The sequence below is a fragment of the Trichosurus vulpecula genome, chromosome 7 (genome assembly GCF_011100635.1).
Source record: "Trichosurus vulpecula isolate mTriVul1 chromosome 7, mTriVul1.pri, whole genome shotgun sequence".
In the NCBI taxonomy this organism is placed as follows: Eukaryota; Metazoa; Chordata; class Mammalia; order Diprotodontia; family Phalangeridae; genus Trichosurus; species Trichosurus vulpecula.
This window is the reverse complement of record NC_050579.1, coordinates 38,589,293-38,615,771: the sequence shown is the minus strand read 5'-3', so window position 1 is coordinate 38,615,771 and position 26,479 is coordinate 38,589,293. Positions and strand designations below refer to the sequence as shown.

The window sequence follows — 26,479 nt, the reverse complement described above, 5'->3', positions numbered from 1 at the left end:
GACATAGTGGGGGGCTTAGGAACCAGCAGAGAGGAGTCCTGACATAGTGGGGGCCCTAGGGGACTAAGTAGAGGGACCCTAAGATAGTGGGGGGCGGGGCTTGGGCAGCAGCAGGGATTGGAGAGAGAGAGAGAGAGAGAGAGAGAGAGAGAGCCCAGGCTGGGGCCCTACGTCCCGGGGGCCCTCGCGGCAGAGGCGCAGGCGGATGGGCCCCGGACTCACGCTCTCCCACGAGCAGGATCCGCACGTCCTTCTTCATGGCGGCGGCTCGGCCCAGCCCGGCCCGGCTCTCCCGGAGCTGAGCCGGCGGCTGCGCTCGCTCGTCCCGGACCCCACCCCGATCGTCCCGGCTCCCTCGGCTCCTCTAGCCTCGGCTCTGCTCGGCTCGGCTGTCCCCTGCGGCCCCGCCCCACCGCCGCCGCTGCCGCCGCCTCCTCAGGCCGGCTCCTTGGCCCCTCGGCTCCTCGGCTGGGCCCGGGCAGCGCAGGCTCCTCCCTGCCCCACGGGCGGCGACGGACGGCGGGTGGCGAGGGACAAACGAGTCCGGAAAGCGAACGTTCAGCCTTCCCCAGCCCTCCCCGCGCAGAAAAGAAGCCAGCGGCACTATGGGAAAGGGCTAGTGCTATCAGCTGGATAGAGATGCCCCGGGCCCCAGGCCCGGACTCCCTCCGTCCACGCCGCTCAGGAGATTCGTCAGCCCTGTGGCCCCTCCTCTCTGCTGGTCCTGGAAGAGGAATCCCGACCCCTCCTCCCCCGGATTTCCCACCATCTTCTTTGCGTGCACTTACTCCGGACCCCCTTTATTTGCTTACCGACGTGTTCCGGGATCCCCAATCAGAGTGAGAGACATTCAGAGTGAGAGAGACAGAGAGAGAGACAGGCAGACAAACAGAGTGAGAGAGACAGAGAAAGAGAGACAGACAGAGAGAGAGAGATTAAAAAGTCCTCCCTTGTTTTGCCCTTAATTAGTAATTGGTGGAATCGAGCCCAATTCCCACAGACCAAACAAGACAACATCTGTAAAGCGCTTTGCAAACTTTAAAGCGCCGTGTCGACTTTAGCTGTTTTTATTACAATCTTTATTAGCGAATGCAGGAGGTCGTGGCGGACAGAGCCAGGAAGGAAGGCGGCTGACGTCCGGCTCTGACATTTACTAGCCGTGACCTTGGGAAAAATCATTTCTTAGTGACTTCACTTGCCAGGGTTCCAGGCAACCCTAGGACAACGTAAACTGTAGAGGGGTCTCCTTTCACCCTGGAGTTCTCCGTACCAAAAACATTACAGGTCGGGTCCCCAACCCCACCGTAACTACTTCGTATCTCTCCTCCCCCACGCTGCTAAACTTCATTGAAAACCTGGCTCCACTCGGTGCGCTCCTATCCCAATAACTTGAAATCTAGTCCCAATTGTCGCCAATGACCAACTTTAATGGTTTAGGTGTTGTTCTTGGTTGTGTTTTTTTTTTTTCCCCGCTTTCTCGTCCTCCCTAATCTCAATCACTGTGGACCAACCCTTACTTCCTAGGAAATAATCTTTCTTCTTTTGACTTCTCTCCCTACCTTTCTGACCACTCCTCTCTCTTCTTAGAGTTCCGGGTTTTCTTCCCAATTCCTTAAAATGGTTGCTCCCCAAGGTCCTGACCTTGACCTCCTTTCCCCTCTGTACATACTCTGCATTCCCACAGCTTCCACGACATCTCGGTACAGATGACTCACAAGCCTCTCTGCTTCTCTGACCCCTCTTTCATACTCACGACCTACATCTCTTGACTGCCTACAGTAAATTTCCACCTGACTCTTCAAACTCAACATAAGCTGGAGTAATTTTTTTTTAGTCTGAGTTACTAGAGATAGCTCTTTGAGTGAGATAGGAAGGGCACTGTGGCAGGGATATACTGGGAAATGAAAGTAATGTCCAAAAAAGGGAATAAATTTTAATGAAATAAAATAAAAGTGAGCTGTGGGATGGTACTGTGAAAAGAGCAGTAAATTCAGAATTAAAAAGAGCTGGGTTCAAATCCTGCTCGTGTGACTTGGGACAGTCGACTTTAGGCTCTCTGGGCTTCAGTTTTCTCATCTGTAAAATGAGAGAATTGGACTTTATGTACCCTATGGCATCTTAATTCCAGCTCTTGATAGATGATCCAATAAGCATCATCCTTCCCCCCCAAATAGGCTGCTCCTCCTGATTTCCTCATTTCTGTCAAGGACACCCCCTCCTTCACCCAGATTCCCACGTTGAAAGCCTTGTTATTCCCTCTTGTTCTTGCCTCCCTTTATCATATCTAATCAGTTACCGAGGGCTCTTTATCCTACCTCTTCTTCCTTCTCCTCTAATCCCAGTACCACTGACTGCCCTAGCACATGCCTTCCTTACACCTGCTTGATCTATTTCTTCAGTTCTTTCTGCCTCCACTCTCTCTCCCACTGAGTCCACACTTTCTATTAGCTGCTGGAATAATCTTTCAGAACCAATAGATAGGATCTTGTCATTACTCTTCCTCAAAAAACAGTGACTTGCTCTGCCTACCCAGGGAAGATCAAATTCCTTTGCCTGGTATTTAACCTATGGGAGGCAGCACATGGTATAGTGCAAACAGCAGTGACTTCAGAGTCAGAGAACCTGGGTTTAAACTCTACCCCTGAAACCTACTATCATACAGTTATGAGCAAAAAACTTTAATAATAATAGCTAATATTGATAAGGGCAACTAGGTGGCACAGTGGATAGAACACCAGGTCTGGAATCAGGAAGACCTGAGTTCAAATATGACCTCAGACACTAGTAAGTACTAACTGTGTGACCCTGGACAAGTCACTTAACCCTTATTGCCTCAGCTTCCTCATCTGTAAAATGAGCTGGAGAAGGAAATGGCAAATCATTCTAGTATCTTTGCCAAGAAAACACCAAATGGGGACAAGTCAAACATGACTGAACAGCAAAAAACATGATATAGTGGCCACTCTGTACCAGACACTGGGCTAAGTGATTTACAAACATCTCATTTTTACAAATATAATCTCATATCCCATTTTACTTCCTTTGGTCTCAGTTTTCTCATTTATAAAATGAAGGGAAGAGAAAGTCATCTGAGGACACTTCCAACCCTAGATCCTACCTTTCAAACCTCAGTTCATCTGTTCTCTTCATTCTCCAATCTAGACACACTGTATCTCAAACATAATCTATATCTGGTCCTTTCCCACTTCAATACCTTAGTTCATTCTGTTCCTTGTACCTGAAATACCCTCCCTTCACCTCTTTGTTTGTTAAGTTCCTACCCACCCTTTAAAGCCCAACCCAATGCCACCTCCTCCACAAAACATTCTTTAAATTTTCCACTTTTTTATTCTAAACCTAACAAAAATCAAATTTAATGACCATTTCCATGTATGTATGTGTGTGCATTGTACAACAAGAGAGAATTGTAAGAGAAATTGGAAATTTCTACTATGTAGAATTTGGTTTTTTTCTTAAATATGTAATGCTACCAGGTCCCAATTAGTGTGAATAGTGAAGCCAGTGAACTGAATCGCATATATTGGAAGTCACACTGTTCAAAGTTAGATTTGTGTAAAATATGGTTCTATTGGTTCCAGACCAATGGAAATATGGAGTACAAATTTGAATAATGTGAACACTTCAGGTAATTCATAGTTCTCACTATTTAGAAACTGGCTATAAATTCAGTATGTATCTTTCAAAGCTGCTTCAATTGTTTATGACTCCTGGTTTTCTGTTCCCTTCTCGTTTGGTGGGAATAGAGAGGGAATCCTATCCCTAAACCCTTTCTTTCTTCTACTCCACTCCTAATTGGAAACAAAAACAAAATATTTTTTTAAATACCCACATTGACCATGTCCAAAAAATCTATGTATTCTGTATCTTGAGTCCACCACCTATCTCATGCCTCATCATCAATCCTCTGCAATCAAGGCTGGTCATTGAACTGATCAAATCCTTAAGTTTTTCAAGGCTGTTTATCTTTACAATATTGTTACTACATAAATTGTTCTCCTAGTTCTGTTCACTTCACTTTGCATCAGTTCATACAAACCTCAGGATTCTCTGAAATGATCCCTTTAATCATTTCTTATAGCACAATAGTAATATTCTATTACATTCACATTCTATAATTTGTTTAGTCATTCACCAATTGATGAGTACCCCCTTCCTTTACAGTTCTTTTCTACTACAGAAAAAGAAGTGCTAAAATATCTTCCCCTTTGGCTATAGGCCTAGTTAGGATTATGACTGCTTCACAATGTATAGATGGCTTAGTATATACACTTTGGGGGCATACTTTCAAATTGCTTTCCAGAATACCTGAACCAATTCATAGCTCTATCTACCACATATTAATGTACTTGTTTTCCTGGAGACCCTCCAATATTCTTCATTTTCCTTTTTTGTCCTCTTTGCCAAAATAATAACTGTGAGATAGAACTTCAGAATTGCTTTAATTTGCATCTCTCTAATTATTAGTTGTATGGAATATTTTTAATATAGTTGTTAATAGCTTGGATTCCTACCTTAAAAATTTTCCTGTTCATACTCCTAGATCCATTTACCTATTGGGGAATGACTCTTGTTATTATAAATTTGAATCAGCTTAATGTTTATCTTAGAAATAAGAACTTTGTCAAAGAAACTTGCTGCAAAGATTTTTCCCTGTTAACTGTTTCAAATTTTAACTGCATTGGTTTGGTTTCTCCTAAAACATTTTTAAATTTTATATTTTGTCTTCTATAATCCCCTCTTTCCCTTGTTTGGTCATGAATTCTTCCCTTATGTGAGAAATAATTCATTTGGACCCCTACTCCATTCCAACCAGTATCAATCAATTTGATATGATTCCATAGGGGTAGTGATTATAAGTTCAGTATAATAGGTCCCAGAGCTATGAGCTGCAAATTGTAAGATCACTTACATAATCATAGGAAGCTAGCTAATGGCCCTCCACCCTTGTCTTTTCCTTGTCATGGTAACCAAGCCTGGTGTGGGAGATGTGAATCAACTACGTTGAAAGTCTGCCAATCTATTTTTGTGCCTCCGGACCATTCTTTCTTGTCCAACAGGAACAGACGACCATCTTATAGCCATTTAGTCAGTGGAGATGCCTCATGCTTTGCCCAACCTGTGACTCTACTGATGTTGTTTTGCTTATTTTAGCCTATACATCATATGTCAACCAATGGAATTATTCTGTATTTGGTATAGCCATTCTTGAATGTCTAGATATCTAGCCCTATAAAAATAGGGCCCTGGAAGAAGGAGGCATCTCAGATTGTGAGGAAGATCTGAGATCCACTTTATTAGATGGGACCATGGACCCTTTAATAAAGTGCCACTGACTCAGAGATCTGTCTTGGTCCTTTTTACTGTAGGTTGGACCATTTTAAACCCCCTCACTTATTCATATATCTTCAAGGAAATTTCTTCCTTGCTCCACCAATTTTCTTATGATGTGACTTTTTAATCTCTAAGTCGTGTATCATTTAGCATTTATCTTAGTGTATGGTATGAAATGCTGAATTAACCTAATTTCTGCCAGTCCTCTTTCCAGTATTCCCAACTGTTATTGTTGAGTAGTGGGTGAGTCCTTATTCAAGAGTTGGGATCTTTGGGTTGATTGATCACTATGTCTGTGTTCATTTGTTTCTATATGTTGTGTACTTAATTTGTTGCATTGATTAGTCTTCCTATTTTTTGACCAGTACTAAATAGTTCTGATGATTTATTTTTTTTGCAGTATCGTTTGAAGTCTGATATTGCTAGTCTCCTTTCTTTATCATTTTTTGCCATTATTTCTTTTGAAATTCTTCACCTTTTGTTCTTCCAGATTAATTTTGTTATTTTTTCTGACCTTATAAAGTAATCTTTAGGTTATCTGATTGGTATGGTATGGAATAAGTAAATTAACTCAGGTAGTATTGTTATTTTTATTGTATTGACTCAGTCTAACTATGAGCCATGAAGTCTTCGATGATCACCCCCTAACCTCCTATGGCACATAGTAGATACTCAGTGAATGCTTGGTGATTGATTAATTAATGGATTGTCGAATTGATTTGAATTGGCTGACAGGTGATTAATAAATATTATTGAATGTTTTTTCTTATTATTTAACTTTGTTTTCCCTTACCATGATTTTATCAATTTGTGGTAAGTTCATAGTCTCCAGTATGCAGTTTTCTTCTCTGGGAAATGGGTATGAATACCAAGCTCCCTTTCTTCTCAGAAATCTCTTCATCTCCTACCTGCCTACACTCTCTTGGACTTCTCCACTATGTCCTCATGCCTGGTACCCTCTTCCTGCTCCCTGTTAAGTTCCTTGAGGGCAGGGACCATCTGTAACAGTAAGGCAATAGTAATAATGTAGATGATAATTGTCAAAATGCCTATGTGTATCTGTACTGCAAAGTCTACAAGACTCTCCACATAGAAGGTAGCAGAAGTAAACCATTTATTGAGACACCGGCGAACCAGATCCCACAAGCAGTCTATCACAGCAGTAAAACATTCCACACACAATATCACAACCTGGAGTTTTGCCATCCCCAAACCTCTCTGACCCCCTGCTGGGGTCTTCCCAAAAACAAACTCACAGTACAGCTAAGTCAGTCTGTTCAGTTCTCCCTGCCATGCTCTGGAAATCAGCCAAACAGGCTTAGCATAGTGTCTGGCATTTAGTAGGTGCTTAATAAATGCTTATTGATTCTTTCACATCCAAAATGAGTCCCTCCATCCGCCCACCCCTTCAGAAAGAAAATGTCTTGACCAAGGTCATCCTGTGCCAGGAAAGATGCTCAGTCGATTGGTTACAGCTCAGGTGTTTGCTTAGAAAAGCACCTTATGCTATTTCTTACTCACAGTAAATGCTCAAGAAGCACAGGTTGTTAATAACTTAATAATTATTCTTAGGAGATAGCATAGTGCAATCAATAGAGTCTTGGACTTAGAATCACAACTGCCTACCTTCATGCAGAACCAGCAAGCACTGGCTCTGGAGTCAGTCAATAAACATTTATTAAGTACCTGCTGCATGCCAGGGAAAATTTAAATTCCCCCCTCTGATGCTTATTCCTCATGGGTTGGTGAACAAGACATTAACTTCCTTGGGCAGTTTTGTCATCTAGAAAATGAACTGATTAGACGAGATGACCTCTGAGGTGCCTTCAAGCTCTAGAGCTATGATCCTATGGCCTTGGTCAAATCACTTACTCTCTCCAGTCCTCACTTCCCTCACTTTTGAAATGGGAGGGGGAGGGGTTGGACTAGATGACAGCTGCCAATAGGTCCTGTGACTTCAAACTGCTGCTTTACACCTACCTATGAGACCTTGGTCAGGTCACTCTTATTTCTCTGAACCTCAGTTTTCTCATCTGCAAAATGAAAATAATAACCTGTGTACCTCACTTGTGACTTAAAAATCAGGAGAAGCAAACGACTAAGTGTGAGCTCCCTTAGCAACTCTTTGAGAAGCAACATAATATAGTAACTAGATTGAGGCCAGAAGAATTGAGACTCTGGACCCGGAGTCAAAAAGACCTGAGTTCAAATCTGCCCTCAGATACAAATTGGTTGTTGTGACCCAGGGCAAGTCACTGGACCTCTCTCAGCCTCAGTATCCTGGACTGCAAAATGGAGATAATAATAGCACCTACCTCCTAGGGTTGCTGTGAGGATCAAATGAGATAATATTTATAAAGCTCTTAGCAAAGCACATAGTAGGTGCTTAACAAATGCTTGTTTTCTTCTCCTACTTTGAGCCTTAATTTCATCATCTGCAAAAGGATATATAATTGGAGTGCCTACTTTACCAGCTTGTTGTGAAGATCAAAGGAAACAATATATGTAAAGCAAGCCTTAAAGCACCACGTAAAATGTGAGCTACTATTATTCATTGCAAATTGTGATTTTAAAAAAAAATGTAGTACATTCTTGGATCTCCAGTGGCAACAGAAGAGACTAGGACTGGGATATTTTTGGTTTCTCTAAGGTCCAGTCTTTGTAGCATTTTTATTAAAAGAAAGATCCCTTGGGAAGGCAGGAGTGGGGTAAAGGAATGGAGTGTATTTTAGGTATAACACATTAGAGATAATGTTTGGAGAGATAATGTTCTTTTTAGAAAACTTACTAAAAAAAATCCTCGAAGCCTCAGGGGCTCCAGAAGGAGGCCTCAGTACTCTTAACTCCCTCTCTGGGTTTTGTTTTTTGTTGTTTTTGTTTTGTTGTGTTTTTGCCAGCAAGAGAGACATATTCAGACAACAAGGAGAGCCCTTGTGAAAGTGAGGGTCCTGGCTCTCCCTGCCAGACCCTATCACTCAGATGTTCGTGTTTCTATTTATAGTTCAGTCACCTGATCCACTTCGGCTAGCACCTTGGCCCTTCTGGGAGCAAGAACCTGGCACTGCCATCTCATTCTCGTGCTTGGCTCATGAAATTGGCAACTGTCCACTAGGGGCCACTCTCAAATTCTCTTACTGCGTGGGATAACTGTATCTTGCCAGAGGAAGAAGAAAGAGGAGAAGAAGGAGGAGGCTACCTAAGCCTCTTCTCTTAGGTGGACACAGGATCAACTAAATAAACTGCTTCTCTTGGTTGGAAGAAGCAAACAAACGTTTTGCCAAGATGAGCCAATACACATTGTTACAGGATTCCCCAACCTTTTTTTGTGCCTTAGACTCCTTTGGATGTGTCTGGTGAAACCTATGGACTCCTTCTTAGAATAATGTTTTTAAATGCATCAAGTAAAATACATAAGATTGAACAGAAAACCAATTATATTGAGACTTTCTATTTCTATAATATTACATACATTTATACATACAAATATATTGAATACATATATAAATCTATAGAATACATAGACAAGTATGTTTGTGTGTATACATATATTTTAAAATCATTCATGAATCCCAGGTTAAGAACTACTGAGCTAAGGGAAGAGGTACCTTAATCCTGCCTTATTCTACCCCAAACTTTCATTTCCTGTGTCATGGAATCCTCAGCTCTGAGTTGGAAACAAGTTACAAATCCTAGAGGCGATGAACCATGGGAGAGGAGATCACTAGTGCAGAGTATGGACAGGTGGGAGAATATAAGAGGACTAAGGAAAGGTCTTTGGGGAAGCCCATGCTTTGGGGCTTTAAAGGAGAGGTGAAAATCTAGCAAAGGAGACTGAGAAGGAGCAGTCAGAGAGGTAGGAGGAGAACCAGGAGAGAATTGTAGTATCACAGGAGCCAAGGGAGGAGAGGGGATAAATGGCCCACGATGTCAAAAGGTGCAGAGAAATTAAGAACTATGAGAGCTAAGACCATCAGAATTGTTGTTAATTGGTTGCCAGTAATTTTTGCAAGAGTATTTTCAGGAGAGTGGTGGGTTTAGAAGCCAGAAAACCCTTCTCTGATGACTCATTGCAGCATGGAGGTGACCCTGAGATCTGGAAGGCCACGCCAACTTGAGAGAACAATCTCTGGCAAGTACTAGTATGCCAGAAAGGCTTTCTGTACCAACCCCTTCTCAGAATCATATTTTTAAATGTACCTTAGAGAAATGTAAATGAAATGATTTCAAATGTATATTTAAATGTATATAGAGGACTATAAAAGAAACCAACTAGATTGAAAGACAGTTACCAAAATATTTTTTAAAAGACAAAGTAAGAGATTCCAGTTTAAGAATCACTCCATTAAGTACTGGAGATACAAAGGGGAAAAAAATTCTCTGCTCTCAGGAAGCTGACGTTCCACTGGAAGGAAACAAGAGGAACTTTTCTGAGAATCGCGCGTACACACACACACACACACACACACACACACACACACACACACACACACAGAGTTTCTTCTAGGGCTATGAAGACTACAACTGCCAGGATTTCCCAGTTAGCACTGAAGTATTTTTAAGCCCTTTAAGCCCTTTGCCCAAGGTAAAGTCTGACTACCCAGTTACATTCATAGGGGTACAAGTTGTTTCTTCCAATAGAATGTAAGATCCTCCAAGGCAGGAGTTGTCTCATTTTCTTTTCTGTTTTTTAGCAGTAGCAAAGTGTCTGCCCCATAGTAAGTGCTTAATAAATGCTTGTTTATTGGTTAAATCAGCCAGTCATCAAGCATTTAGTAAGCATCTGCTGTGTGCTCCAGGGGTGGGGAGCCTTTGGCCTCAAAGCCACATGTGGCCCTCTAGGTCCTCAAATGTGGCCTTTTGACTGAATCCAAACTCCACAGAACAAATCCCCTTAATAAAAGAATTTGTTCTGCAAAACTTGGACTCAGTCAAAAGGCTGCACCCAAGGACCTAGAAGGCCACATGTGGCTTTGAGGCTGCAGGTTCCCCACCCCTGTGACACCTTGGGGCTACAAAGAAAGGCAAAACCAGTCCCTGTTCTCACAATCTAAAGGGAGGGAAGGAGGGAGGGAGGGAAGAAGGAAGGAAGGAAAGAAGAAAGGAAGGAAGGAAGGAAAGATTTATTAAGTGCCTACTACATGCCAGGCACTGTGTGCTAGACATTTTACAAATATTATCTCATTTGATCCTCACAACAAACTTTGAAGGTAGGTACTACTATTAATTTCATTTCACAGTAGAAGAAACTGAGGCAAAGAGCAGTTAAGTGACTTGCCTGGGGGCATACAGCTGAGGCCAAGTAGAGGAGGCAACATGCAAACAACTATATTTGTTGTTCAGTTATTTTCAGTCATATCCCACTCTTTGTACCCCAGTTGGTTTTTTTTTGTTTTTTTGCCAAAGATACTGAAGTGGTTTGCCATTTCCTTCTCTGACTCATTCAATAGATGGAGAAACTGAGGCAAACAGAGTTAAGTCACTTGTCCAGGGTCAGACAGATGGTGTCTGAACCCAGATTTGAATTCAGGGGGATGAGTCTTCCTGACTCCAGTGCTAGGGAGGGCCAGGGAAATCTTGCAGAAAGTGAGATTTTAACTGACACTTGAAGGAAATCAGAGAAGCTAGGAGAGGGAGATGAGAAGGTAAAGCTTTAGAGGCATGGGAGACAAAGAAAAATACTTGGAACCAGTGTGAATTACAGAATTATAGCATGAAGAACAGCCAGGAGGCCATTGGATTGTAGAATATGTGCAGAGAAAAGTGTAAGAAAACTGAAAAGGTAGGAAGGCACCAGGTTGTGAAGGTCTTTAAATGGCAGAGAACTCAGTTTCAGACAGAATTCCTCCCTCCATTGGTACGTATAACCACCCACCTACATCTTTTCATCCTGTGCCATTCTTGTCCATCTTCTCCGTAAAACTGAAAAATTATTTTAATTCTATGTTTAAGACATAGACAAGTTGGGATAGGCTTTAACCTGTAAATCCAAACACCTTACCTTAGTAACTTCACCTTTCACCTACATTCTGGAGAAACTTGCCTAAAAGTCAAGCTTTTGTTTTGTAATTACCTCCACTCAATTGAAACTCCACCCTTGTATCCTCTACCTTTGTAACCTCACCTTCCACCCTAGTTGTTAAGTCCTTCTGTCTGGTCAGATCATCTGGTCGTGACCCCTTTATGGTTTTCTGGGCAAAGATACTAGACTAGTTTGCTATTTCCTTCTCCAGGGTCCCCATTTTAGAGTTGAGGAAACTGAGGCAAACATCAATTTAAGTGACTTGCCCAGAGTCACACAGCTAGTGTCTGTGGCCACATTTGCACTCAGGAAGTTGAATCTTCCTGACTCCAAGCTCAGGGCTCTATCCACTAGCTGTACTCACCGCCCACTTAACTCAAATCCAAGTTGCATCAATCAAAGCTGTTGCATACTACACCCACATCTGCAGACTAACACCTAAGGTTACTCCCATTTCCCCACAAGAAAGCAATAGGGAGGAGCTAAGGCCACTCTTAACCCACCTCCTGGTTAAAATGGCTAACAATCAATTGGAATTGTTTTATCTTTGCCAGGGGAGGTACTATAATGTACTATCAGGCCAATCAGAAGGAAGAACACCCAGGTTTAAAGACCCAGTCAGTCCTGCTCAGGGCCTTCAGGCATTGAGAGAGACCCATTTTATTGCTTACTGCTAGCCTAACTAATAAATTAATCATGGTCATACCATTGTCTCTCAGTTTACCTTAATTTTCAAACATAATACCTCCCATAAATCCTCCACAGGGAACCTACCCAACACTCTCAAGGCTTTTTCTGAGAAACAGGACTTTTTAAAATTCTCACACTTGGAACCTTTTGCAGAACCTATGCCAGTGCATCTGAGGTGAGAGAACCATGAGTCAGATTCAGGCTGTTAGGATTATTGCTATTCCTTTCCAAATGATTATTTCTGCATTCCTATCACAGTCCCTCCCAGGAACCCACAGAATTCTGCAATAACAGGGCGTATGAAGCCTTGCCAATAATAACTGTAACTTCGGTGTGGGAGTGTGTGTGTGTGTGTGTGTGTGTGTGTGTGTGTGTGTGTGTGCATGGAAAGTGAAGCATTGACAGGGAACTTTTTGGAAAAAAAAAGAGAAAAAATTTTCAAAGAAAATAGGCTAGGATCCAGCATCATGTTTTGGGTTCTCTGTGATAAAAAGGCAGTATGAATAATCAATAAAATGCTGACCTTGGAATCAGAAAGACCTGTGTTCAAATGTGACCTGGGCTGTAACAAAGCAGAACAAACCAATGCTTTGTCCCCAGGTCCTGGAATTGTGAGGAGGAACTCACAACACTACCCATCCTTTAGCAGTTCAGGAACAATTAAGCTTAGATCCTGGTTAGGAAAATATGCCACAAATTTGAAAAGAACTAAGAATGGTAAAACATGGACCCAATTAATTAAAGATGAAGCTACCAATTGGCAGCAGCTCTCTGTCTTCTTGGATATAATCCAAGTGAATTCCTCCTTATAGCACTCTGGCCACCTTCCAAGGGTATTTTGGTAAATGTTTGATTATACAGATAGATATGTATATTGTGTATATGTGTATTTTATAAATATATGTATATGTATATATACACATAAATATCTCTATATATGCACACATATACATATATTTATTTATTTTGATGTTCTACAGACTTTTAAGTTTAATCTGCATTATAAACAGTTTATCCATCACTTTCTTAAGCAAAGAAAATCAACAAAACAATAAATCAAGCCCCGATATATATAGTTTTTGCTGTAAATGCTCAAACTGAAAATTTGACTATCAACTCTCATTGGTACAAATGGGTTCCAGCACATCCCTACCTACTTCCCATCCTCTGCTGAGGTAACCTCTCCCAAAGCATACCTACAATGTCTCCGGGTCTCCAAATTACTTCTCCAGTTGAAACGAGGGTATAGTTTGTGCTGCTTGTCTTTGGCACAAAAATTGTTGGGGTACAGTTCTGAATCCCACTAATACCTGACAGACTGTTGTGACTCAAATGACATAATACATTTGAAAGAACCATGTAAATACTAGTTATCATATTTCAAATGTTTTTTATATCTTTTGAAGATATTATAATTGTTTCTCAACATATCTGTACATAGAAGCCACTCTTGAAACAAAGGAAAACAGTTAAACAAAAACAAGTGACAGTGGCCATGTCTAACTACCTCTGTAGTCCTCCCTGTCTCTCTTGAGAGAAGGTAAATGTACATTCTCTGTCCTTCAGGACCAGAATTAGTCATCTGAATTCAGTTGCCTTTAGTGTAATTTTCATATACATTATTATAGTCATTGTGTGTAATGAGTTCCTGGTTCTGCTTTCATTACTTAGCATAAATTGTCTTGGTTTGTTTTATTTTTACCTAAGCATTTAACTGTGTGGATCACAATGAAATGTGGAAGTCCTCCAAGAGATGGAAGCACTAGATCATCTTACTTGTCTCCTGAGGAACTTGGGTTTGAGCCAAGAAGCAACAGTTAGAACCAAATGTGGAATAACTGATTGGTTTAAGGTTGGAAAAGTAGTACTTCAAGTCTGTGTATTGTCACCTTATTTATTTAACTTATTTGTTTAACTTATATGCGGAGTACATTACACAAAATGCCTGGATGAATCAAAAGCCAGAATTTAGGCTGCCAGGAGAACTATCAACAATCTTAGATGCAGACAATAACTCTGATGGCAGAAAGTGAAGGGGAATTAAGAAGCCTCTTAATGAGGGTGAAAGAGGAGAGTATAAAAGCTGCCTTCAAGATTTACATAAAAAAGCTAAGATCTTGGCAATTGGTCCCATCACTTCCTGGCAAATAGAGAGAGAATAAATGGAAGCAGTGTCAGATTTTATATTCCTGGGTTCAAAGATCACTGCAGATGGCAACTACAGCCATGAAATTAAAAGATGCTTGCTCCTTGGAAGGAAAGCTATGGCAACTCTGGACAGCATACTAAAAAGCAGAGATGCCACCTTACTGACAAAGGTCTGCATAGTCAAAGCTATGGTTCTTCCAGTAGCAAAATATGGCTGTGAGAGCTGGACTATAAAGAAAGCTGATGACCACAGAATCACCGCTTTCAAACTGTGGTGCTGGAAAAGACTTTTGAGAGTCCCTTGGACAGCAAGGAGGTCAAATCAGTCAATATTTAAATTAATGCAGGCTATTTGACTGAAAGGTCAAATAATGAAGCTGAAGCTTAAATACTTTGGTCACATAATGGGAAGATGGGACTCAGCGGAAGAGACCCTGATGTTGGAAAAGATTGAAGGAAAAAGGAAAAGAGGATGGCAGAAGATGAGATAGATAGATGGTTTCATGAAAACAATGAACATGAACTTGGATAGACTTTGGGAGATAGTGAAGGATAGAAGGGCCTGGCATGCTATGGATCATGGGGTCAGGAAGAGTAAGACATGACTGAAAAATTGAAGGACACCAATTTTTACTTTACCTTCATTTCTGAATATACCCCTCCCTAATTAATAAAAGGTGCCTTCTGAAAGAGTGGTATCAGGCTACTTAGGATAGAATATTGTATCCATCGTCAGATATGGTCTCAATATCAGACATTATACTCATAAACAATTTTTAAAAGAAAACTTCACATCCTTTGGCCATTTATCTGTTGGCTGTTTAATCCCCTCACTTCACAGGTAAGGAAAATGGGGTCAATAGAAAAGAATGTTTTCTGTAAAGACTTACATGAACTTATGCAAAGTGAAGTGAGCAGAACCAGAAGAACATTGTGCACAGTAACAACAACATTGATGACCAACAGTGGTGATCAACTATGAATGACTTAGCTTCTTTCACTATTACAATGATCCAAGACAAGTCCAAAAGACTTGATGGAAAATGCTATCTACATCTAGAGGAAGAACTGATGGGATCTGAATGCAGATCAAAGCATATCATTTTCACTTTATTTTTTCTGTGTTTTTTTTTCCTTTTGCAAACTGTAATTTTTTTTACAAACTGTGTTTTCTTTTACAACATGACTAATATGGAAATATAATTTACATGATTCCACATATATAACCTATATCAACTTGCTTACCATCTTAGGAAGGGGGAAAGGGAGGGAGAGAAGGAAAAAAATTTAGAACTCAAAGTCTTATTTAAAAAATGATGGTTAAAAATTGCCTTTACATGTAATTGGAAAAAATAAAATATTATTAAAAAATAAAAAATAATGTTTTAAGCAAACTGTTCATATCCTGTGACCATGTATCTGTTGGCTCTTCAAGCACTTTACAGATCAAGAAACAAGCCCACAGAGAAAAAATCACTGGTTCCCAATCATACAGGTTTTAAGCAATGCCAGGCTTCAAATCTGACTCTAAATCCAACCTTCTCAAAATATTGTTGTGTTTGCCCTTCCTTCTCGAAGAGGGCTATGACATCAGGGAAATGATATGACTTGCAGTTGACTTTTATTTGAGTGAGTGAGGGCTGTGCAAGGTCACCAGCCTCACTTTCTCCTCCAGAGCCATCTGGGTCCAGTGGCCTGATATTCACCAGGAGGACTGGAGATGGCTCAGGGTGCAATGGGAGACCCTGGCCCTTCCAGGCTAAGGTCTTTTCAGGGTCTCACCTTAAGTAATGTAACGCCCATTCAATGAATAGCCTCTTTAAGAAGTTAATCAAGGGATGTCCCCTTTAATCGAAAACTCAAAACAACAACAAAAACCCAATCTCAAAATATACCCTGAAAAGGAAGGAAAATGAAAGAGGGGGTACAAAGTACTTTGGAGCTGGGTGGCTTTCCCCCTTGACCCACACAGTAGGCCCGGGAGATATTAACACAATCATTGATTTAGAAGTTACTTGGCCACTGGACCCTATACCCGAGCACTTAGCACAATGCTTGGCACATGGTAAGCATTTAATGAATCTTTGTTGATTGACTGACTGATTGGTTAACAAGAAGGCCCTTATAAGCTTGGTCACTGGTTTCAACCATCGGAGAGTACTTCATCTTTTACCTCGTTTATAATCAGGGAGTTCCCAGGCTGTAGGCCATAAAGCCAAAAAGCAGGGAACACAACTGGCATGGGGACAGGAAGCTCAAATTGATGTAAGAGTTTCTCCTCACTCTCCACTGAATAAAACGCGAGCTGATTCCCCTCTAGGTCAAGCCATACCCCTACCACCATGGGCCTCTCCTTGCTGATACCTGTTTCCTTTTTCCCATGCCAGGAATAGAGCTGTGCAGAGGCCTCCCTCCATTCCATGCACCAAGAGTCCACAGTCCTGCCCAGCAGGTGGCTGTGAGTGATGATGTCCTTGGAGGTCACCCCAATGGCCCAGGAAGTGCAATGCTGAGTGTTCACCTCCCAGTACTGCTGCCCAGAGGAGAAGCCTTGGCAGCACAAGATCTGGCTGTTGTGGAACCTCTCTCGACTCTCAGGGTAGAATTGTCGATGCCGTGACACGGTCACTTTTTGACAGTTCTTTGATACCTCCAGGTAATGGGAGGCAGTTTTTTCATCAAAGGTTGGAAGGATGGACCCTAAGGAAGAGATTAAAAATGGAGAAAACTCTTGATTATCTGTGCTAATCAATTAACCCAGAAGCATTTATTAAGCACCTAATAAGTTGCCAAGTGTACTATACTGTGTGCTTGGGACACAAAGTCCTTGTCCTCAAGGAGCTTTCAGACCAACAGAGGAGAGAATATCTTCACATATGAGTAAATAAAAATAAACATAATGATTTCACTGGACAGAAGGAAAGAAACAAACATTTATTTTGCACCTACTATGTGCTAGGCACTGTACTAAGTGCTTTACAAAGATTATCTCATTTGATCCTCACAATAGCCCCGTGAGGTAGGCACTATTATGATGCCCATTCTACAAATAGGAAACTGAGGTTAAATTATTTGCCTCAGGTAATACAGCTAGTGAGTGTCTGAGGCCAGATTTGAACAAGTTTACCTAACACCAAGCCCATTGCTCTGTGAACTACGGCCCTTCCTGGCTGGTGTAAAAAACTCTCAGGGCGAGGGAACGCGCCCTATTAGTGCTGGCCAGCCCAGCACCTTCTTTGCACTCAAAACATTAGAAAGTTAGCTACAGCCCTGAGACGGGTCTCGAAGCTAGTATCAAACATGGCGTTCATCTCACATCTTCTGACTCCAAATTGTTGCTCAGGCTTAGGCTCAAATTGAAAGGAATCAGCATTCTCCGTGCAAAGGTCAAATGATGGAAGGAATCAATGGTCCATAAGCATGCTAGGTGGCAAGAGGACGTCTACTGTGAATAATGATCATGACGTAGTAGGGTATCGTGCTAGACTTGGAGTCAGGAGGACCAGGGTTTGAATCTAGCCTGGTCTGAGTATATGACCATGGGCAAGTCACCTGACATCTCTAAGCTCTAATTTAGAGCACAAAATGGAAATAGTCTCTCTGCTCTCCAACCCCAACAGGATTGTTCTAAGATTCAAATTAGATAACTTATGCAAAGTGCTTTATAATGGTAAAGTGATTTGTACTTTAACTTGGCATTATGATTTTATCCCTATATTACTATTACTTTTACTATAGATAAATTATCCATCATAAAGCAGCAGCAAGGCAGCACGGTGGATACAGCACTGGGCCTGGAATCACTAAGGCCAGTGTTCAAATCTAGCCTCAGACACTTACTGGCTGTGTGACCCTAGGCAAGTCATTTAATCTCTATTATCGGCCTCAATTTCCTCAACTACAAAATGGACATCATGATGGCACCTACCTTCCTGGGCTGTCGTGGAGATCAAATGAGATAATATTTGTAAAGTGCTTAGCATGGTGCCTGCCCCATAGTAGGCTCTTAATAAATGCTTATTCCCTGCCCTGTTCTCTTCTCTTTAGTGTTGAGTAAATACTAAACAGTAACTGTTTCTCTCTTTTGGGCAGGAACCCTGAGGGTCTTCCCCTTCAGGCTTGTTTTTTTTTTTTTTTTTGAGTTTTTGATTAAAGGGGCCATCCTTTGATTAAGTTCTTAAAGAGGCCCATTCACTGAATAGGCATTCCCTCACTCAAAGTGTGAACCTGAAAAGACCTTAGTCTGGAAGGGCCAGGGTCTCCCATTGCATCCTGGGCCATCTCCATTCCTCCTGGTGAATAACAGGCCACTGGACCCAGATGGCTCTGGAGGAGAAAGTGAGGCTGGTGACCTTGCACAGGCCTCCCTCACTCAAATAAAAGTCAACTACAAGTCATGTCATCATTTCCCTGATGTCATGGTCCTCTTCGAGAACAAAGGACAAACACAACAATCTCTTCTCTTACTGAACAGAGTTCAGACAGAAATGTTTCTGGAACAGGTCACCATCCCCACTGCCATGGTCAGCCTTATTCTCAATCCAAGGTTGGTAATAAAGAGTTGACTTTCCTCTGGCAGAAAAATGTAAACAGGCCCTAGCTGGATCTGAAATCCGAAGGTATACCTTCTCTTTCACTTGGATAATGAGGGAACTCCCAATTTTTTTTTGAAGAGGGGGAAGGCAGGGCAACTGAGGTTAAGTGACTTGCCCAAGGTTGCACAGCTAGTAAGTGTGTCAAGTGTCTGAGGTCTGATTTGAACTCAGGTCCTCCTGACTCCAGGACCAGTGCTCTACTCACTGCCCCACCTAGCTGCCCCAAACTCCCAATTCAAGGAACATGACATTAGAAGAGAAGGTCACGAGCCATGCAAGGAGTACAGGTGGGAAGCCAGAACATGGTGCTGAAATGACAAATTCCATTTCTCTCTATGGAACTCAAAGCCCACAATCCATATCACTTGAATACTCACACTTAGCAAACTGGCAAGATCTCTGGGGCCCAGACTGGCTCTCAGCAGGCTGTAGGCTTGAAGAGCAAGGAGAAGCCCCTGGTGGTTCCTCTAAGGGAATATAAATTTGAGGAAGCTTTTTCAGACAAAGGCACCTGAATAGTCTTCATAGCACTGTATATCACATTGGAATAAGCACGAATATTCTACATCTTTCTTGATGGAAAATTTGAACTCTCTTTGGTCATACCAAGAGTCCATTAAGGCCTGGATTCAGCTTGGGACAGTAGCCATAAGGGACATTTTTTTTTTCTTTTAAAGCAGCATGTATAAAGCAAGACCTTGCCCCACCCCCCACCCCCACCAAAATGATGGGTTGAGAAGGGATCTCTAAGCTAGAAGTTTATGTATCAAAATGGAAGGACCTAGATTATTTTAAAACTTTTATGGAAGGAAAGAAGACTTCTTCCCTGGACAAAATGGTGCTAATGCTGGGGCTACAATAAAACCCAAATACAGCCCATACTTCAAGAAGCTCACAATCTAATAGAGGAAATATGCAATATTTTATAATATTTTAATTTAAAATTCAAATATATATTGTGCTGGTTCTAAGAGCCAGGGTGGATCTGATAATTCAGTGTAATGTAATTCTGGAAGAATTTCTTCTGTTCCTTCTACATGTGAGATGACATGCTAGGCATTCAGGATACAAACATGAAACAAGAAACCAGTCTCTTTCTTTAAGGAACTTGCTTCCTACTGCAGGAGTAAAACATGTCTATAGATCTATGAAAACAATATAATAGCCTCCTAATTGGTCTCCCTGACTCTCTAGTCTCTCTCCTCTTCAATCTCTCTTCTTCATAGCTGCCCGAACCTTCCCAATGTACAAACCATGACTACGTCACTCTTCTGCTCAAATATCAGATAAAACACAAACTCTTTTGCCTGATACTTGAGACAGTCCACAACCAGGCTACAACCTACTTTTCTAGCCTGATTTTACATGGTTCCCATTCACACATTCATTCTAGTCAAATTGGAGCACTGTCCATTCCCAAAGCTCATCCGGTCTCTCTCATCTCCATTTGTTAGTATGAGCCATCCACAATACCTGGGAGCACCCCCTTCACATTTCTGTTTGTTGAAAAATTTCTCTTCTTCAAGACCCAGTTCAGCTGTAGCTCTTCCATACATCCCCACTAGCTGAATGGTTTCCCTCCTTAAATTTCCTTAGGGTACTTTCTTGGGATCTCTCATTTGCCTTTATCACATCATATGATTTTTTAAATCTACATATCTTATCCTTTTTCTCCCCAAACATTCATCTCCACTAGAGAGAGAAGTATTCTTTCAAAGGTAAATAGAGCAGATGGAGCAGAGATTAGACAATACCCAGGTAGGCAGGCAGCCCCTAGAGTCTGCAACAGAACTATGAGAGATTGCAGAGAGAAATTATCAGAAGCATAATGGAGGACATTTAGACTGGAGTCGAAGAAGGGTGGGGCTGGTGTTACCCTAGCTCACCATTATACCTATTGAAGAAACCTTCCTAAGAAGTTGGTCTGAATTGTTTTTCCCTGAGAATCTTTTAGAATGTGATGTCTTTCAACTCTTTCTCCTTTCTGAATTTTTTTTTCTCTCAGACTTCAAGTAGTGGGAACTTTACTCCCATTTCTACGTTATTTTACTTATAACTTTTTATTTAATTTGTGTCTATGAAAACACTTTCCCTTTACATAAAAATCCATGATCAAATCTGACTAATGTGTTTTGCATGTCTGTATATATTAACCTATTCTGGAAAAAGAGAAAATGGTGGAAACAAATGACTAACTGAAAAATACACTGAATTTAAATAAAGACAAAGATATAAACCTCTATTCTAATATTAGTTCTTCTAACTGGGGACTCTATGCTATTATGACTTTATTAGTAATTTTTTCTCATATAATTCCCTAACCTGTCAGATCTTCATAGACTTCCAGCCATTTTGTCCCTAGGCTAAAACAAGATAATTACTTTATCTAGCAACCAACAGAAGTCTCAGACAAATGCCATCTTCCAAGTGAAAAAGAGGTGGGGGCAAAGAGGAGAAGAGAGGAGGGTCAAAGTAATGGTTAGGCCCCAAAGCCGAATGGCAGGAAAAGAAAGGATGGGAATGGGAGGATTCAACCCCCTTTTTTTCCTGTTGAGAGGGAAAGTAAAAGAGTAAATGCTCCACCAACTTTGCCACACAGTGAAACCTACAAACGTTATCTATAAATAAAATTATTTTAAATGTACTAGCCATTTCAAAGAATCTTTTATAAAGCAAACAGTTAAGCTTTACAAGGAGATATAAAGTTTAGATAAATAGTCTCTGCCCTTAAGAAGCTTAGAATCTAGTAGAATTTGGATAGTTAACAAGAATGATTAATTTTCAGTCTCCTCAAAATGCTTACAAAAATCAATATTGCTGAGCCACAAGCCACCAAGGACAAATCAGGTAAAATTCAGACTAGCCTCAAAGAGTCATATGGGATAAGAACAGGGCTGGATCTGTGATTTCATCGACCTAGAGAATATTCAGGTGTGAAATCTTTCTATACAAATGCAGGTCAGCACTTTCCTCTGCAATTTGTAATCTTAGAAAGTTACCTGGAACAGTGAAAGTTTAAATGACCTGCCCAAGGTCACACAGTCAGTAGGTATCAGATTCAGTACTTGATCCCAGATCTTTCTAGCTTGGAGACTAACTCTATCCATTACACATAGGGGATGGTTATAAATTAGAAGTATACAGCTAAAAAGTGCCAATGACCCATCATACCCCAGGGATGGTCAAAAAAATATTCTAGCCAATGTTTCTCTGGTCCATATTCCATTAACCTGGTAATACATATAATGTCTGCGAGTTTCATCAGCCTAAAAAATGGTACCTTGGACCATTTTTCCATTTCTACTCAATTTTCATAGTGATTCCATCCCTCCAACATCCCTACTTCCACCCTTCGAAACAAAATTAACTCACCATTTGTTATTTTGCTGGGAGCTTCTTCCCATATTAACTTTTCCTGAATTTTTTTCTTCACTTCTTTGATATCACTGAGGATTTCATTAATGTTTCTCTGAAATATGTTGGGATTCTTCAGCTTAGGAGAAAGTGGTGAAAATAGATCTTAATGACAGATGGTAAAAGAAAATGACAGTAATAGTAACTGACACCTTAAACATCTTAAAGTCTGCAGGGCATTTTATATGCATTACCCCATTTGAGCGTCACATTCACCCAGCGAGGTAGGTACCACCTCATATGAGGAGACTGAGGCTCAGATTTACAGCTAATTAAATTTCCAAGGTGGAGTTTGAATTCAGATCTTTGACAGCAAGTCCAGCACTCTACCTACTACATCATGCTTCATCTCAAACAAAAAGCAGGCTTGTGAGAAACTCTCATTAATGAATTTTTGCCATCTGGTACGGTTAGAAGCTGCATCCCTGTCTATCCTTTTCTCTTTCTCTCCTAGCATGTTTTCTCTATTTATAAGGTGGTTGTTTTGTTTCGTTTTTGAGAAACAGGTTTGGGTTTTGGAGTGTCTGTGTTTTAACGTAACTGGGACTTCAAAAAGCATGTGATAAGGTTGTCGTTCCATGGTTTCAGGCTCTTCATGGCTCCATCTGGGGTTTTCTTGGCAGAGATGCTGGAGTGGTTTGCCATTTCCTTCTCCAGCTCATTATACAGATGAGGAAACTGAGGCAAACAGGGTAAAGTGACTTGCCTAGGATTACACAGCTAATAAACATTTGAGGCTGGATTTGAACTCACAAAGATGAGTCTTCCTGACTCTAGGCCTAGCACTCTAACCACTGTACCACCTAGCTGCCTGATGAGGGCTAGCTTTTTAAAAATGCAAGTTGGAGCTGAGTCAAAGCTACAAGAATAATCTTCATTGTTTTGATTTTAATTATATCGCTTTACTCCTTTGCTCAAGCAAAGGCAGTGACTTCCTGTTTCCTATTGTATGGAACCCAAACTCCTCAGCATGAACTCAAGGCCTTCACTGTAACCATCTTCACCATAACTCATCAACCTTATTTGCCCCTCTGCCTCAGCAAAGATAATCCATTTGCTGAATCCTGGAGTCAGTGGGAATCACTAACCTAGACAGGGCCTCAAATGTCTTCTAGTGACTTATCCAACTCTGAGAGGTCACCCAACTGAACAACAGTATCTACTATACATGGTACCTTGGACCGGTTTTCCATTTCTATTCAATTTTCATAGCAATTCTATCCCTCCAACTTCCATCATTCACAACAAAATTAAGCACATTGTCCTATATAAAGCAGGTGCATAAACGTTTATTGAATTGCCTTAATCATAGCTTATAATCATTATAACACAACACCTAATCCTGTTCCTTGGCTTCTTCTGTAATTCTATGCATTTTAAAATTTTGAGCATTTAAGAAGGAATTGGGTAAGAGTGCCAAAAGAGGTCGGTGGCACCAAAAAAAATCCAGAACTCCGGTTCTGTGGATTCTTTTTTAACTGTCCAACATTTTTAAGGATATATTTTAATTTTTTAAATTAGGGTACATACTCCTTAAGGGCAGGGACTATTCACATTTGGCTTCGTAGTTCTAGTACAGTGCCTCACTTAATCTCTTTGTTGATGGGTTGATTTGTTTTACCACTTTCCAACAAAGTCAATTCCCTGAGAAGAGTTCATCAAAACCACCTAATAGGGAGATCATAACAAATAGTCCATAACATTTCCATACTTGTTAAAAATTCATCATTTTAATTCAATTCAGCTAAACAAATATTTGTTGAGTGCCTGCCTGCTAGAAGCAAGCAAAGACCTTACATTCTGCTGAAGATATACAATGTATCTATATGTATAAATAAAAAGTAAATGTAAAATGATACAAAATAATTTCAACAGGTAAAAGCCAGAAAGATAACAGCTGGGAAAATCCTCACTTAGCAGGTGGAACCTGTGAAGGGAGCTAGGGTTTCTATGGGGAGGTTTGGAAGGAGAGCATGCCAGGACAGGGGCAGCCTGGGCAAAGCCTGGGAGGACTTTAATTTTTAGTATGGCACCAACATGGTTCATTGTTCATTCAGCTTCATCTTAGGCTCTATCCAGAAGCTGTCCCTTCAGTTCAACAACTGCTTTTTTTCATTTTCAATTTTTATATTTTATTTTTTCAATTACATTTAAAAGCAATGTTTCACATTCTTTTTTTTTATTTTCAAGTTCCAAATTATCTTCTTCTTCCCTCTCTGTCTTCCCCCTTCTTGAGAAGGCAAGCAATTTGATATAGATTGTACATGGTCAGTCATGCAAAACATATTTCCATTTTAGCCAAGTTGGGAAAGAAAACAGAACAAAAAAAAGAAAAAGAAAAAAAAGAAAAGAAAGTTTTTTCCCCAAAAAAGTACGCTTCGATTGGCATTCAGACACCATCAAGTTTTGGCATTTTTCATTATGAGACCTTTGGAATTGTCTTGGATCATTTTATCACTGAAACTATCTAAGTCATCCTCAATTGATCTTTTACACTGTTGCTGTTACTGTGCACAGTGTTCTCCTGGTTTTGCTCACTCCACTCTACATCAGTTCACGCAAGTCTTTCCAGGTTTTTCCAAAATCGTCCTGCTGGTCATTTCTTATAGCATAATAGTATTCCATCACAATCATATACCACAACTTGTTCAGCCATTCCCCAATTGATGGATATCCCCTCAGTTTCCAATTCTTTGCCACCACAAAAACTGCTATAAATATTTTTGTACATATAGGTCCTTTTCCATTTCTTTTTTATTATCACTTTGGGTTACAGATCTACTAGTGGTTTGTTGGGTTAAAGGTCAACAACCACACTTAAGCACCCCTTAAGTGCAAGGCACCCAGGATAGAGACAAAAAGAAAAAGTCCTGCCCTCAAGGAGTTTATATAATCTGCTGCAATTATTCTCTCCCCTCCCCCACTTTTCCCATCCTACCCACCCTAGTTTACCTTCTGGGTGATGAAGTCCTCAGATGTCCCTGTCTCCTCAAGGGGTTCCAAACATTGAAGTCTGGTGACTCCAGAAATGAGCTGTTCTAACAGGCCCTCCAGTTCCTGACGGACTTCATTGATTCTCCTCTTGGTGGGTTTTGGTTCCTTTAGAAGGGAAAAGTCAAAATGTCAAGCCAGGTCTGCATTATGCACTGATTAGACTGTAGATCCAGCAAGGCTTCACTCCAGGTAGTGGCCTTATCACAGCTCCTTGATAATTAAAGGGGCAGGGGGTGATGAGAACCAAGCCAACAAGAGAAATTCACATTCAGTCCCTTTGGGAAAAGGGTAGCCTGATGACAAATGGTGGGGGGAGGAGCCGGAAGGTGGGGTATTGGCTGGAGTGGTGTGGATGAAGAAAAGCGCAGGTAGAAGAAAGAAGTGAACGATCGATCATTCAGTCAACAAACATTTGCTAAACACAAGTTATTTACTAGAGCAGCGTGGCACAGTGGTCAAAGGGCTAGCGATGCCCGGCTAAGTCACTTAGCTTTTCAGTAAACCCCACACAACAATATACTACTACAATATAAGGCTAATGTAATAGCGTTTCTAAAGCATTTTAAGGTTTTTAAAGCCCTTTACGAATATCTTAGCTGATTCTTACAACAACCCAGTAAGGTTAGGTGCTATCATTACCTCCATTTTACAGATGAGGAAACTGAGGAAGGCAGAGGTTAAGTAGGGTCACCGCTCGCGTCTGAGGCCGGACTTGAAGTGAGGTCTCAGTGCGGAGCGCTATCCACTGAGGAACTACAGCAAAGCTATAGAAATGATGTAAAGAGATAACCAACAGGACGAGGATGAGAGACTGGACGGGATGGGAGGGTTTGGGGTGAGACGGACGGGGAAAGTGGGAAGCTGAGCCGGAGAATCCGCCTCTAGGAGAGCGTACCTGGAGCGCTGGCTGGTGATTTGGGAAGGGATCCCAGGGCTCGGGCCCCTCCTCCAGGGCTTTATTGTACTTGTCCACCAGATCTTGAAGGGCTGTATTTTTTTTCAGCCAGGGGCTCATAGAAACCTCCTTCCGGCAGAGGGGACAAAGCCAGCCTGTTCCCTTGGTCCGCGGAGCTCCGGGACCACCGCCTGCCCGGGGCCGGCCAAGGTACGCCCAGTGGCGCTCGATACAGGGGCGACAGAAACTGTGGCCGCAAGGCAACGTGGTGGGGCAGGAAAAGAGGGTCTGGCAGATTCCGCAGGTCAGGTCATCTTCCGACAGCCAGACCAGGACACTGGGGGCCGAAGAGGCTAACCCGAGCCCAGCCAT

At 41.3% G+C, this 26,479-nt stretch overlaps 1 protein-coding gene across 7 annotated transcripts in view; it reads right to left on the bottom strand.

Annotated features, from left to right (window-relative positions):
* The window catches only part of RHOT1 (ras homolog family member T1), a 92,029-nt gene extending 65,550 nt beyond the window's left edge, over positions 1-26,479 (bottom strand). For 4 of the 7 annotated variants that reach the window (XM_036766052.1, XM_036766053.1, XM_036766056.1 and 1 more), the window contains exons 1-5: positions 26,108-26,479; positions 25,171-25,317; positions 22,177-22,297; positions 19,182-19,271; positions 16,574-16,909 (exon numbers count right to left, since the gene is read on the bottom strand). In XM_036766052.1, coding sequence (XP_036621947.1) covers positions 16,574-16,909; positions 19,182-19,271; positions 22,177-22,297; positions 25,171-25,317; positions 26,108-26,479 — 1,066 coding nt within the window. Of the gene's footprint in view, positions 1-222; positions 553-1,559; positions 1,627-16,573; positions 16,910-19,181; positions 19,272-22,176; positions 22,298-25,170; positions 25,318-26,107 lie in introns of those variants that run through there. The other 3 variants (XM_036766059.1, XM_036766058.1, XM_036766057.1) reach the window with 3 other exon arrangements.